At 34.0% G+C, this 16,930-nt stretch overlaps 1 protein-coding gene across 1 annotated transcript; it reads right to left on the minus strand.

The window, feature by feature from the left end:
* Window positions 1-13,600: 13,600 nt before the first annotated feature.
* LOC145800199 (uncharacterized) lies at window positions 13,601-14,603 on the minus strand. Its single transcript, XM_082889844.1, has 2 exons — window positions 13,863-14,603; window positions 13,601-13,777 (listed from the first exon to the last, which is right to left on the minus strand). The coding sequence occupies exons 1-2, from the start codon at window positions 14,601-14,603 to the stop codon at window positions 13,601-13,603; spliced, it is 918 nt and encodes a 305-aa protein (XP_082745970.1).
* Between the last annotated feature and the right edge of the window lie 2,327 nt (window positions 14,604-16,930).

Raw genomic sequence — 16,930 nt, forward strand, 5'->3', positions numbered from 1 at the left:
AGTATCTTGAAGTCGCATTGCAACTTGGCCAGGTTTGGTCGATTTAAAGATGTGTCTCGAGATTCAGTTCAAAATGTAGAGGGGATCTATCTCAACTTACTTGTCCAAATCTAAATCTGAGTATATCTCAAAGAATTCGAGCATAATTTGGTTACCCAAATTTAAACGCACACACAAAAATGTCTTCAATTGACCTAAACTAATGTATTGCACATTTTGAATATATATATATATATATATATATATTTGTAATTATAAATATGAAAAATTGTTTGAGTAATGTATACTAAGCATTTGACACTATTCAAATTTAATTCAATTTTGCAAATTTTAGCCTAGATCCTTACTAAATTTTAAAATTTTATTGCACGCTGAAACTCGTGGAAAATAAAACTTTGAATATTAATTGAAATATGTCCATAAGAATACTAAAATTTGATTATAAAAAGTTACACAACAAATTTAATCCAAACAAATCATTATTTATTTAGAGTTTAGAGTTTCACCTTTGCATGTAGATGGGATGATTTTGTCTCATCTCGTTTTGATTAACACAAAAATTAAAAATCAAAAGTTTAATTTTGATATGTTACTTAGTAAGTTTAATATAAAAAGGCTAGCTCCCCCATGTAGTTAATCAATGGTGTAAGTTTGTTGGTCAGAACCTTTGCACTCCAGTAGGAGGTCAATGGTTCCAGTTTCTCCACTTGTGTGCAAGGAATTGATTGGATTTCATTCAAATACGATGGCTAAAATTTAAGGGTCCTGCTTGTCAATAAGGAATACAAAATGAGACCATTTCCAGAGAGATCAAGGATAGCAAGAGAGGTAGAAAAGTTGAGGTATGAAGGCACAACAATCTTAGGAAACCGACAAAAACCTATGCTCAAAACCTATGCTCAAGTTAGTCAGCAAACGGAGCTTATTAACTACTTGAAACCACTCCTTAGCCTTGCTAAGGACTGCACTTCTCTCATGTTCAGGTATCTTAAGGATGGAAGATTTTTTTTTTTTTGATCGGCAAAAAGAAGACTTTATTGATGAAACACATACAAAGTATGATAAATCACATCAATAAAGAGGAGCTTGGAGCTATGTCAAGCTCCAACCTCCTAGTTGGTGAGAGACCAACAAACAGAGCAAAAGCAAAGAAAAACCAGCAAGCAGACCACTGCTGAGATCAAGAAAAACCAGCAAACAGAGCAAAAGACGGGAAAGCCACTCAAGGTGTTTGACATTCATAGAACCACCACCATAAGCACTAAGATCAAGAGACTGCAACTTGGAAAGATTTCCAAGTTGAGAGGGGACTGTTCCACCAAATTTAGCGTATGATAGATCGAGGTGTTGTATATTGCTGAGAGAGCCTATGAATTCTGGTATGCGACTCCCTCCAAAATTGTTGTTACTAAGGTCCAAGTAATTCAAATGTTGCAATTCGACCAAGGAAGAGTTAATGTCACCTCTCAAAGGAATGGCACTAGCTTCAGGAATAGGCAAGCCACCAAGATCTAGCTTGGTTACGTGACCCGTTTCGTTGCTATAATAAACTGCGCTCCATCTGCAACAATCAGCCTTTTCTTTATCCACAAGGCCTTGTTTAAGGATGAGTTGTGCTTGTCCCTCCTCCTCTATGCAACAAATTTGAGAGTCTCCAACTCCTGAACTGGATCCAGAACGGAGTTTCAAATAGTAAAAAGACCACAACAAAGCCATGCATGAGTTGATGAAAGTTTCCTCCCATAATTGTCATCAGCATGCTTGATCTGATCAAGTGAAAACCAAACCAAGAAGGGTTTGCAAGTGTTTTATGTTTTTGAATTATGTTTGTACATTTTAATAATCTCTACTCAATTGTCACAGGTCACATGAATGCCAAGACCTAACCTGATACACATTCTAACAAGTACAAGTCTTCGAAAAAAAAAACAGACACCTTGTTCGGTTTTTAATTTTCAAAAACAGTTTTATTAGTTTTTAATTCATATTTTTATAATTTTAATAATTCTTTTAATAGTTTAATCAATTTTGTTTTAATTTTTAGATTTAATATTAATATATTTAAAAAGTAAAAATTTTGTGCAAAGATCTTTAAAAAAATTCATTAAATACAACAAAATACAAAAATATATTGAATTTCATATTTTTTGGTATTTTTTGTATTTGGTGAATTTTTTAAAGTTTTTTTTTCCACAAATATTATATTTTTTAAGTGTATTTAAAAAATAACAAATTTGTGTGAAATATTAAAAAATTTACTAAAAAAAACCACGGAAAATAAAGCCTCAATTTTTTAAAAAATGGACTCAATTTTTTAGAACCAAATATTGTGAACAGTCTTCCCATAATAAAAAGTCTTCCCACCAATAACAAATTGAAGCACCAAGAAAACTAAACTCTTTTTTTTGTTAAGAAGGAAAATGAAAATTGGAATTTTGGTTTTGTATAAAAAGAAGTCAATAATTAAGGTGGCTGTCAGTTGCCCTTTTCTGTTTACATACAACTAGTATTTTACCCGTACTATGCAGGGTTATGTTTTCAACCTTGATTTTATGTAAATTCAGTTTAATCATATCATTTTCTTGTAAGTTAGTTAAAAAAAATCAAGTAAAAGACTATTAAACTGAATAAGAAAATATTGTACTATTCTGTTTTTTCTAATAACTATAACATTGCATTTTGCAAGTATTTTTTTTTTGGCACTTTCACATAACTCAAAGCAATTAAGAGATAGGTTTTACAAATTAATTTTAATATATTCTCCTGTTTGCAACACTTTAATATTTTTCTATTAAAGAATTTGTTTTAGATTCCATATTAGAATTATCAATTCCTCCCCCATCTAGCTAATCATCAATGATATAGATGACACAGGATGTTTAGCTTGAAGATCAAATTTTAGGAACAGTTGGTAGCATTCGGTCCTTGGTTCCCCTGTAAACCGCACAAAACCAATCCGTGCTCACCCCTAGAGTCCGATGATAGATATCATGACAATCATTCAACAAATAAATGATCTTCGTAGGGTTGCACAATTTGATCTCACATCGTCATTCTTTGATCTGTTCTACAAGAAATTTATCATTTTAGAAGTTACTGCACTTTAAATTTCATAAACTCAACAAATATTTGTTGAATGAACTTTATCTCATGAGAAAAGAACAAGTATTATTAAAACTTGCATACATCTGTTTATAACAATCAGTATAAAAATTCAAACAATCTTAGTACAAGTCATTGTGTCACAAATTTAAAATAGCAATGCTTGGATATTCTTGCATATGGATACAAGTTAAACAAACAAATTCTACATTTCCTGACCTTTATAGGCGAGCGAACAACAAATCACAAAGAACTTGTAATAAAAGGTCAGGTATAATGCGTCTACGTAAACAAGGACCATCATAACACTGGCAGGCCACATATAAAAATGCCGATTAAAAGAGATGCGATCAAGGATATATGCTTGGAAACATGCTGTGATAGTGAAGATTGTGGAGCAACCAAGGGTAGTCGTAGCAACAATATATTTGAATGGCAAGGCTATGTAGAAATCGTTGCTTCGAAACCATGACAACTGAATTGAAAGCATGGCGACCAAGGCAAATAGGGGAGAAAATAGAGCAATAGATATGTACTTTCAAGGTACAAAAAATGTGGAGCAGAATCGAACCATATGCGCTGTGGAAGAAAAGAATGAAGAATTAATGAACCAAATATGTGTCAGTTTGAAGTTTTAGGGCTCAAGGATGCAACTTGTATGTTATATTGTAAGAATTTATTCTTAATTAAGCTGTAATTGACTTTATTTTGTTTGATTTGTGAAAAACGGGTTGAAAATGATTCAAACAGATTGACTGGTATGAGTTCAAAATTGGTATTGTGATCCATAAAATTTTGGGTTATGGTCCATCTTAGTATGTTTATTATTTTATATGTTGATATGTGGTATGGAGGTGTAAAATCTATTTTAAGTTATTTGGGTTCCTTAGTGGGAGAGCTTAGTAATTGTTTTATTTAGGCTTAGTCTCATCTCCTATTCCATTAGGGTTTACATATATCTATATATACGTGAATCAAATAATTGCTAGTCCCATTGAAAGACAACCTAAAGATTAGGAGAAGGATGGGAAGAGTCGATAATAGGGTTTTTCATTTATGAAAACTATTATTTGATATTTTTGATATCTGATGGTATTACGAGATTAAACGGTATGTATTTAAATCTATTTTAATTGTTTAGAATAACCAAATTATTATAGTGTTTTAATTCATGATATATATAGATCCTATAAATTTTACATATACTATTAGGGGTCGGCTTTTCTCCAATAACAACACGTGAAATTGTAATGGCCCCCAACATCTCTCACAATTGAACACTGAGTTATTGGAAAGATGTTCTCATACTACTAGTATTTTTCAGTTCTTATTATTGGTCTGAGGAGACTTATTTCACATTATTTTGTCCCCTTCTAAACTTTTTTTTCTTTCTACTATACGATTTATCTCTGCCTCTATTATTGTAGTAGATAGGGCCCTTCACACAAAGAGACTAGACAAACTGTGATAGAGGATCTTGTTCCTTATTATTGGTATTGATCTTAGGTCATGTTTAATAATCCTATTAAATTAGTGTGGTATTCATTATCCAATTGGATTAATATCCATTGGATTAATAATCCCACCCCTTCCCCATTACTAATAATCCTACAAATTTGTTGGATTAATTATCCGTTGGATTAATAATCCTAAACCAAAATATTAAAACAAATATAAGATAATTGGGCCCATCGATTAATAATCTCATTCCCATGCTCTAATCCACCCAATTAAACATGCCATTAGGGTACAATATTTGGCGTGTGAGGGATACTCCCAAGGCCTTTTAGAAACAAAAAAATAATAGAGGATTTGCTATAGATGACCAGATTGATATCATCGTATTTTTTACCTTGCATAAATTCACAAAACAAACGTCATATGTATTTCATGTCCAAAAATACAATGGAACCTAACATTATTTTCTAGATATAGTGGATTCTATAAATACATATAGCATTAGTCACATGGATCTGGTGAAATTCATCTGGTAACAAATATCATTTTCCAAAACTAAATAAATTTAATCATACTTTAAACCAACATACATCCCATGTCATTTGGTTCAAGTGTCCAAGAACAACTTTAGGACTGGTTCCTGAGTTGGCCGCCAGATGCAATACAGTGTTCCCATCATTATCAACATATCCGACAACATCCCATCCTTGTGATCAACTTTTTTCTTTAAGTAGTATCATATGGAATTCTGTTTTTTTGCTCAACGGTTATGTGCAGTATGTTCTTTCCATTCTCGTCAAAGTTGTATGCATGATCAGGGAATTTTTTCAAAATCACCTTAACCAACTCAATGATGCCAGTCTGGGTCGCATGAACAATTGGGTTATTCAACTTCGTCTTGTTGTCTGAGTTTTTGAAAGTGCAGTCTAAGCATTTGTCTTTTGAGTAATGACTCCAATCGCCCTCTTCCTTTACCAGCTTTTTTGCTAGTGCGAGTGCAAATTCATGTTTTTATTTTGCATCATCGATTTCTCTAATCCAAGCACAAGCTTGGAAAAAGAAGAGAACGAATAGTAATGATAGAATGTATACGATATTGATGTTAAAAAAATTTGGTGTTTTTGAGCAAATGTCATAATAAATCCAGAAGCCACAAAAAATGGAGGTAAGAGTAAGAGCAACCTTTGAGGATCCTTCTGAACCTGTGGCATGAAATAATTAATTAGGTGAAAGAAAAAAAAAAGGTGAAAATAGAAAAATAAACTAGGGATTAAAAAACAAACTCCTCTTGAAAATGCAACATATATGTGACCATATATAAATTGCCAATGAATTAATTTTTTTTTTAACCTCTTGTTTATGTGGATCAACACGATAAATGTCATACTCAATGTGGGAGGCGAAGAAACTGGGCATATTTTTCGTAGTAAAAAACAAACAAAACAAAAATCAAACTTGGGGTTAATTTTATTGCCAAATGCCTTAAGTTGGAGATATTATTTTGATGTTGATTTTCCTCATCACCAGCATGTTTCCACCCATCAACCATCGATGGAATACCTGATTAATAATTAACAAAGACACCATCTAAATTTTCTTTTGATGGAGTACTCTCTAAGCTAAGAAGCACATGGATACATGACACGACATGATACGGACATGGACACAATACAATACGGAAAAGTTGACACGTAAATTTTAAAAAAATATAGGATACAAGAAGTTGATTGAGACATGTGTAAAATATATAATTTTATATATTTATGTTATGTCATATATAAGAAGAAATAATTATTATGTGTATCATATAGGGTTAAATTCATTTTACTCCATTGTGGTTTGAGGCCAGAACACTTTATTTCCCTATCGTTCAAATATAGCCATAAAGCACTGATATGATTGGACTAAAGTGCAGCCATTAACACCGTTTACTATAGATGTAAAATGACTATAATACCCTCAATTCCTATATTTTTTGTTATTTTCTTTCTCTCTCCTTTTTAATACACGTAACTTATAATGTCTATCATTAATTTAATTAAATCACAAATAATTATAAATTCTTATTATTTATTGTAATTCTTAATTTTTTATTCTAATTTTAATTTAATTATTTTTATATCACAATTAATTCAAAAATATTTAATTATTTATTATAATTATTAACTTTTTAATCTAATTCTAATTTAATTATATTTTAGTTCAATTCTTAATTATTATTTATTTTATATTTTATTTAATTATATTTAAATCAATTCTTAATTATATTTTATAGGGGAAAGCACCATTAAATCCCTAATTTGGGAATGTTAACCCATTTAGTCCCAATGTTCTTTTGTTGGACTAATAGGTCCTATTTTATGTGTAAAGACATTAGTACCCATTTATTTACGTGTCTGGGTCAGTAATTGAGGGGGTAATTTTGGGTTGGTGTTAGGGATGGCAATGGATAACCTACCCTGTGGATATCCATGGAGACCCAACTCAAATACATGGGTTTTCCCCTCTTTTTCTTATCCATTGGGTAGGGTAAGTTATATTATTTAAATATTCACAGGGGATGGGTTGGGGATGGGTACCCACTAATTTCCCCATATGTTTTTTTTTTTTTTTTTTTTTTTTTTAAGATTCACAACCAAAACTAAATATACATTCAATCTTTCTTTTTTTTTTTTTTTTTTTTTTTTTAAAGATCCACAACCAAAGCTAAATATACCTCCAATCTTTTTTTTTTTTTTTTATAATTTTTAAGGTTCACAACCATTTTTTTTTTAATTTTTAAGATTCACAACCAAAGCTAAATATACATTCAATCTTTTTTCTTTTGTTTTTTTTTTTTTTTTTTTTAAGATTCACAACCAAAGCTAAATATAAATTCAATCTTATTTTATTTTATTTGGCTCAACAATAAAATCAAATACACATTAATTAACATTGTCACATTATTCTTATCAAATTTTATGCATATCTAGAATTTTTTAAATTTATTTAAAAAAAATTAAGGACACTGTCTAGTGTAGATTTCGGTTTGCTTTTCTATGTTATTTTATTTTGTTATGTATTGTAATTTTCAGAATGGTTTGCTTGCTCTGAAATTTTAATTAACGAGTATGAATCTATTTGTTTTGTGTTATCACACAATTTACACAACATTTATATATATATATATATATATATATATATATGAATGTATTTGAAAACAAGAAAATTGTAGAGAATCAAAACAAGCATGAGTCGTGATTGGTTAGAAATGATGGGTACAAAGATTTATTTGCTAGAAAAACAAAAAGGGGATACAAAGTCTTACTAAATAATTTTTTTTAAATTAAAAGAATTTTTCTTAGTTATGAACAGATTTAACTGAAATCAGCTTGTTTCCCAATGTTATGCTTCATTTATTTAGATAGAAAATATTTTTTAATGAAAATTATTTTTTATAAAAAAAATTAAAAAAAAATATTTTTATATTTGGTGGTGGTGGTGATGGAACGAAAGTGAAAGTAGAGATTGTTACATAGTGGTGGGGTGATGGCGGCAGTGATGATGGTAGTGGCTATGGTGATGGTAGTGTGACAATGAAAGTGAGAATAGTGGTGATGGTGTTGTGAAATTAGTAAAAATTTAATTGAAAAAACATTTTTTGTTTTTTAAAAGTAACAAACAACAAAATTCGTGGGGGACTAAAGGAAGAAGATGGAGGATGGATTGGGTGTGGTAATGCATAGATATCTTAAAATGAGTGGTTCAGATTTGTTAAAGGTATAATTAGATTTTGGACAAATTAAAATGAATGGTTCAAATTTGCTAAGAGAAAGATGGTTTAATGTCTAAAATGTTCGTGGCTAAGAGATCAACAAACAATTCCTTGTTTATGCCCTGATGTAATTTAATATGCGTCTTATAACACTTTCTTCAAAGAGGTTCTTTCACATTTTATTTCTTCAAACATGCTCTTATAACATTGTAATCAGGTTCTTATAACATGTAGAGGAGAGAGTGAGATTGAGAGAGAGAGAGATGGTTGTAATTTTTTTTTTAATCTTCCACGTTCTTCCATATATTTTTTTTCAATTACTAAAACTTATTTGTTTGTCTCAAAATTATATATTTGATTATTATAAAACAAACTTTTTAATTAATTAATTAATGTGTATTTGATTTTGTTGTTGAACCAAATAAAATAAAATAAGATTGAATGTATATTTAGCTTTGTTGTGAACCTTAAAAAAATAAAAAAAAAATAAAAAAATAAGTTGTTAACATTAAATATATTAAAAAAGAAAAAAAAAAAGATTGAAGGTATATTTAGCTAAAACTTTTATAAAAAAAGAAAAGAAAAGAAGGTTGTTAACATTAAATATATTAAAAAAGAAAGAAAAAAGATTGAAGGTATATTTAACTTTTGTTGTAAACCTTAAAAATAAATAAATAAATAAATAAATAAATAAATTGTTAACATTAAATATATTAAAAAAGAAACAAAAAAGATTGAAGGTATATTTAGTTTTTGTTGTGAACCTTAATAATAATAAAAAAAAAAGTGGTTGTTAACATTAAATATAAAAAATAAAAATGGGGATTAAAGTGGGTTGGGGAAAATCCATACCCATTAAAAAATGGGGAGGGTGGTACCCATGGGGAATGGGGAATGGGGAAAATTTATAATAGGGGAATGGGGATGGAGAATTAATATCCACTCCATTGCCCCCCATTGCCATTCCTAGTTAGTGTTCATGTGTAATTTACCGAATTGCCCAACAAGCTTACTATAGGCCTTTTTTAGATTTATCATCAACATCAACTACATCTTCAACATCATCAAAACATCAACAAACAAATGCGTTAACGTGTGCATCAACAAACATCAGCCATGAACAACATCAATAAACACGGTGTATCAACACCAACCATAAACAACATCAACAAACATCAGCCATAAACAACATCAATAAACATCAACAAACTACATCAACAAACATCATCAAAACATCATAAACATCATCAACCATAAACAACATCAACTACATCAGCATCATTAACATCATCAACATCTCCAATCCTCTGTATCAAATCCCATCTTAGATCTGTCCAGGAATCCAATCAATGGGCAACGTGTACTGCTTGGACTGCAAGTGAGCATCATCAACATCTTCAATCCTCTACATCAAATCCCATCTTAGATATGTCCAGGAACATCAGAACTCGATCGATGAGACCTCCGAATGGAGGACCTTTGCCAATGACGGTGGTGGTGTCCGATCATTCTGCCGGAGACACAGTGTGCTCGGAGTGCGGTCTGATGTTGGAATCACACTCGATCGATGATGGAGGACCTTTGCCCCTGACGGTGGTGGTGTTCGATCATTCTGCCGGAGACACAGTGTGCTCGGAGTGCGACTTCTCACCGACGGAGGCCTCTTCACTGTCTTTTCGAAGCCTAACGGTGTCACCTCCAATAGTTCTGGGTGTGTTTCAGTGTTGAGGAAGAGGAGGAGAGAGAGAGATTAGGGTTGTGATGGCTGCCATTGTTGGCGAGATTGGGAGGGGTAAAAATGTAAACTCCGTATATAATATACCAAAAACATGGGAGCATCTATTTACACACACCAAATACCCTCTTTGCACATCCTTCTCATTACATACACCAAAAAAATTAATTCCTAATTAGTTTACTCACTACACACACGGTTTATTCCACATCTACCCTCATATACACACACACACCCCCGACCTCAAACCCACTCTCCCAACAGTGCAAATACACACACCCATTGAAGCTGAAGCTACATCTTCAACCTTGAGGATACACACACCCATTGAAGCTTACCGTGTGCAAATACACACACACCCATAGTAAAAGCTTCACACAGCTTTCATTCCCAAAGTTGCATTCCATTGAAGCATTCCAACACATTTTCAATCTTCATTAGGTGAGTTTACTTTTGAATCATCATTCCTATTTAATTTGCAATGTAGAGTTTTGTTTTTATCATTTTGAAAACGAACGAAGGCCCACGGAGTGTAAACAAACCGTTCGGAACTAGTTTTCCGAAATTAAGGAATTTGTTCGGAAGTAGGAATCCAAAATTAGTGATTTATTTCAACAGTAGGTTTTCAAAACTTTTTGATTATTTCGGCAGTCAACCTCTGAATATATTAAATTCAGACAACAATCAACTTCCGAACGGTTTTTTTTTTCCTCCATTCTTTTGTATATTCTTTTTATATTTGTGGTAATCTCTTATTGATTGATAATTAATTTGAGAAAATGCATTAAGATTTTAATTATTGTAACATAATTTATACCTATATGAATCAATCACTACATATTGTATTTGAGATCACCTTTTCAAAACTTGTTTGAGCTTCAATGGGTACTAACATGGAATTGAAAAATGGTATAGCTTTGTTTGGGGATAGAATTAGGGAATAAGAGCATTAGTAATGCACTAGGATCGATTATTTTTTTTTTAATTTTATTTTTCACAATGTGATACTTAATGTGTTTATAATTATATATATTATGAGATTATTATAGTATTATGTTTGATCAAGATGATGGTCATCAAACATATTAATGTTTGCAGATAATATGGATTTTGAATATCAACAACGTGTCTCACCTATTGCTTCAAATAGACGATGTCGTGAATTGGATGTTGACCATGAATGGGGACAACGGCGTGGGCAAGGACGAGGTCGAGGTCGTGGTCGAGGTCGTGATCCAGTTTCGGTAGAATACGATATCCCCAGTGCCAGTCAAAGTCGAAGCCGAAGCCAAAGACGAGTTCAAGGTGATGATATGCCTGACATTGCTATGGAGGATGCCTCTTTACCCGATTCTCCTACTGTCCAGGAAGAGTACCTTACTCATGCTTTTCCAGGTGGACCGACTGATCCATCAATACTGCGGAGTTTCAACAGTTATGTCGCTGCAGCTATTTGGCATGGGGAGGTAAACATTCCTGAGTAGAAGTGAAATTCATTTGTATATGAGTTTTTTTTTTTTGTGTGTGTGTGTTGTATGGTGGTTTCTAATGAGATATCATTTGTGTTATAGGAACGAGGGCCCCTAAAGTGTCATAATCACTCTTCGAAGATCCTTGCATGGCCATGGTGGTCAGTAGACAACAACACTAGATTCAAAGCCATTATTGAGCAGTCTGGGCTATCACAGTTAGCTTGTTGTACTTATCGGTTCGTCAACAAGCTTTTAATCTCCAGTTTTGTTGAGAGATGGCAACCTGAGATGAACACATTTCACATGACAGTTGGTGAGATGACTTTGACCTTGGATGATGTTGGCACTATTCTTGGCCTTCCCATTGTAGGCAAATCAGTCAGCGTACCAGATGTGACAGATCATCATGGAGTTACACTACTCGTTTATGGCTTGGGGATTACTGAACGTGCAGCACATGAAGAGGTTTCTACTATTGGTAGCAGTTCAGTTAGGCTTGAGTGGTTGCGAAGTCAGTTTGCTGGTGTCACAGATTTAGACCCCGAGGAGGCTATACAGTGTGCTGCTAGAGCTTATTTGTTGTTTCTGTTGGGATGTACACTATTCAGTGACAAGAGTGGCGGCAGGGTTCCTGTTGTTTGCCTTGGCTTATTGATGGATTTGGGATCTATTCATACTTACGCCTGGGGTGCTGCTGCATTAGCATTTTTATATAGACAGTTAGGATATGCTAGCCAGTTCGGGGTTAAGCAGATGGGTGGTTATATGACTCTTTTAGAGGTGTGGATTTATGAGCACTTCCGAGCATTCCGACCTCACCAGAACATGGGCTACAATGAAGACATGCCACACGTGTACCATTGGGCATCTAGGAGAGAGGCGGGTTCCTCCATTGATCATTTGAACTCTTTTCGAGCCGAGCTTGACAGTTTGGTAGCTACTGATGTAAGTTTACTCATCTTGAGATAATTTTAACACTTTCCATTTATCTTACCCTTTATATACTTTAATTCAAAAACACTTTACGTTTACAGGTTATTTGAGATCCATACCACAACTGCAGAGACCGGCATCCATGTAACCCGGTTACATTCTACCATGGATGCTTAAAGTGCTTAGACGTTGTCGAACCCTATCATCCAGATAGAGTTCTGAGGCAGTTTGGCAGGGTTCAAACCATCCTAGATGCACCGCTAGCTCCCAGTCGTGGTGCTTGAGGTAACATATCTACACGATATACAGTCATGTATAGATACTTGGATAGGATCTGGGAGGCTTGGGATAACCACGTGTTATCTGAGCAACAGAGAAGCACACCAGTTCATCAGCCTTGGGAATGTGTACCGGGTTACATGGATTGGTATAAGAAGATCATGCACCTATATGTTGAGCACACTGATGAACCGCGTGTCCATGACCATCAGGATTTCAGCCAACATGCCGATGTAATATATTATCCTCTTATGCATTTGTAAGTTACTTTTTATTTTCTGATATGTTCCATAAAATGTGATATTCTTTTCAAATGCAGCGTATTGCATATGCATTGCAGATTTCATATCCTATTATTGACGCTGGTTATGAGGAGGGGATTCGACATCCTTATTGACTTTACTAGGCTATCGAGAGTATGACGCATGTCCTTGAAGGTCAGCACATTGACGAAGCTGGACCTAGTTCTGCTGGACCTAGTTATATTGGAGGTCGCTTTCCATCTTCGACATTGACATACAGTTGTAGGCCTAGGCGTAGGCATACAGCTGATTGGTGACATGTTATTTGTTAGTTGATGGATTTTTTTTGGTGTTTTTTGTAAGATGATATTGTTATAATGATAACAGTGGTTAATATTTTCTTATTAAAATGGAATGACAACAATGGTATTGTAATGACATTTTATTATTAGAATGGAATGGTAACAATGGTCGTTGATTTTGTAAATGATATTTTCTTATTACAATGGAATGGTAATAATGGTCGATAACATTCAATCCAGATTGCAAAACAGAACACATCAACATCAAAAACACATCAATTAATTTCTTCCATAATTCTAACATTGTCAAATGCATACATGTGTCATGTGACATCAACAACATCAAAAGTCTCTCGAGTAGCTACATTATCATGAATAATGTCCTTGAAATGTTGAATGCGACGCACATAGGCATCATCCCAGTCGACAGCACAAGGGTGACGGTATTTTTGCCAATTAGTGGCTATAAAAGGAACTAGATGGCCTGGCTGCAGCAAAACCTGCACCAAATATCAACTGAGTTAGTGGTCATACCTTATAACTTCTTGTACATGCACAAACCCAATTTATAAGTTTCTGTTATACCTGGACGAAATGATTTTCGTTGACAAACCCAATGGCAATCTCACGTCTATCAAGTTGAGGTACTGGCACTGTTCTAAGAGGTAAAAAGGTAAGACATTGCTGTAATGACAAGTGGTATAACACAAGATTGTAGCACGATGCAACAAGATGCCCCATGTCTGGCATAGTTATCCAATGTGAGTATCTAGGACTGTCTTCAAAGTATGACAATATGCTTGTCAATTCTTCAAACCTTTCGTAGGACCCATAAAGTGTAATGTATTCCTCTTTGTGTGTGTGCAGCTCACCCAACGGATCATGCCTAACCTGAGCCCAATCATCTTCTGTATGACCAATTGAAGCAGCTACAGCCCTGAAACCATAATTCTCATCTGCAGCTACATCCTTGACAAACTTAATGTATGGTTTCAACCCAGAAGGGAAAGCATCGACATATGCACTAGGTTTCACTGTTCTAGTAATGTATACCTTCCCTTTCGGATTCACCTTCTCCTTTCCCTTAACAGGTCGCTTCTTCTTGGTTTGTAGAGTAGAAGCTAATGTAGTGATTTGAGTGTCCCTAGGTAAGAAGGAATCATGTCCAGATTGTACCAACTCAAATGCACACGGGTCACGACGGGTAGAAACATTGATCTTCTTATGATCCCGAGGACGTGTTTTGGGCTTCACCTCTGGTTCAACAAGAAAAGTGTTTCCCGGATATACAATCTCTTTCAACTTCTTCAAAAGCTCCAACCGCATGGTTCTATCACTTTATTAAACTTGTTCACAAACAACTCTACTTCTGTATGACAAGTCACATCTGTTTCCTCTTCTTTGTTGCATACGGAGATATGAAGTTGCCTCCACTGTAAGTGTATGGTAGCAAGTGGTATAGGATGATCTTGTCTGATGTAGTCAGCAATCTCATGGGCACAAGGTAAACCATGAGTGTGGTGAAGGACGCATCCACAAGCTTCAACATCAATACCAATGGAATTGGCTCTCTTACTCTCTACAAGCAAATACTCCAATGTAGAGATAGACACATTACCCCATAGCTCCGTGAACTGAGAAGGTTTAAATTGATATTGCACAACAGTTAGACTTTTCTCAAATGAAGCCTTGGTATCGGTGTGTTACAACTCAAGTAGACTGTGTATTTTCTTAAATGATGCCTGAAATGAGACTTGACATGAACCCAATTGTCTTTTAAGTTTTGCATGTGCACTCTCAGCCCTGTTCAATTCAATGTAAGTCAAATTAAAATCAAGTACATGACACTTATTAATAACATATTGAAGAAAAGTAATCTAACCGGTTCGTTGTAACATTGCCACAATGCATACACGTGTCTGTCCATGCCACCACAAATTTGTCCTTGTAAGGAACCAACCAAGTATCCATGACGTACTTGACTGCATCAGGATAACTACTGAATTCCTTAAGTAATGATTTAAGACGCTCATTGTATTGAATTTCAGAAGATGAATACACTAAAGAGTTCCACTCATGGTTGAACTTTTCCCATTTCTGCTGTGTCTCAAACATTTTATTGCATTTGGTCAATACATTCTTACTGATATGCCAACGACATAATAAATGTCTTCCACTCGGGAATATCTTCTGTATGGCATTCATCAAGGCTAGCTCTTTGTCAGTAACAATAATTGTTGGCACAACAAAACCATCCATGACATCACACAATATAGCTAACACCCACGCATAGTTATCGACCCTCTTATACTGTAAGTATGCGAAAGCTATAGAGAATGTCATTTCAGTTGATGTCACTCCCACAATTTCAAGAAGAGGAAGACGATATCTGTTGGTTTTATATGTGCAATCCATAATTAATATACGTGGGAAAGACCGAAATAAGTACAAACTGGTAGAATGTGCCCAAAACAAGTCTGTCATAGTCATCGTGGACTCTTCAGACCGATGGCGCTCAATGTAATTATACTTGGCCAATTCACCCAATAAGTGTTGCATCTGTGATCTTCCAGTTCTCTGTACCACCCTGTTTCGATGGCGTACATTGTAAATGGTTTTAAGTGTGCTTATATTGAGGGTATCTCGCTGTTTCAAGGTTACTAGGATTTCTTTTAGCCGAACCATGCTCTTTGACATATCCATTAACAATGCTTTCTCATCCTTTGATAGCCTCCCCGTATATGAATGTCCCTCAAGGTGCTCCGCAGGTGGATGATTATGCAATCCGCATACTACGGTCAATGTCCATTCATCATGTGTGGTAAACCTGTGAGCCCTCATATCAAAAGGACAACCACACTTCTTCGTACCGGTTATTCTTGATGTATTGTTGCCATCATGTTTTAACTTCTTTGTCGCTCTATATTGGCTACTCCTTTCACAAGCAAGATACATCCTGGGTCTTTTTTTCTCTCCACCATAGTCTGATGTTTTGATTATAATGACCAAACCATTTCTCTTTCCAACTTCACATACCCAGTTGAGCAATTCATCCTTACTTTTGAATACCTACAAAGTCAAATAAATATTATCAAACATTTACATTTGGTGAGCAATTCGAAACATAATCATTATAATTTCGTAGAGTGAACCTGTTCAGTTGTGAATTGAGTAGTGTAATCCAACACAAAATCTGCACAAACTTGACTTCCTTGAGTTGACACATATTCCTACATGTTTTGTATAACATTACAAATTTTTAATGGCATTATAAAGATTAATTTGCAATTCGAAACTGTAAATTTGGTATGCAGTTTGCAAATTTGGAATATAAAATAGAAATTATTTTTTTTACTTCATTCGGAAGTAGTTGTCTGAATTTATTTTCAAATTTCGGAAGTTGAATGTTGAAAAAGTTAACTTTGTTCGGACAACAACTTCCGAATTTAAATACTTTGTTCGGACAACAACTTTAGAAATTAATTACTTTGTTCGGACAACAACTTCCGAAAATAAATACTTATTTCGGTAGTAGATTTCCAAACCAAATAATACAATTCGACTCTGGTTATCCGAACGACGCTGGAAAAAAGAAAAGAAAAAAGAAACTCACATTTCCTTCGCTATGTTTCTCATAAACACTTATTTGCTGA

Source organism: Camellia sinensis, chromosome 10, assembly GCF_055761805.1.
Source record: "Camellia sinensis isolate YWXY chromosome 10, ASM5576180v1, whole genome shotgun sequence".
In the NCBI taxonomy this organism is placed as follows: Eukaryota; Viridiplantae; Streptophyta; class Magnoliopsida; order Ericales; family Theaceae; genus Camellia; species Camellia sinensis.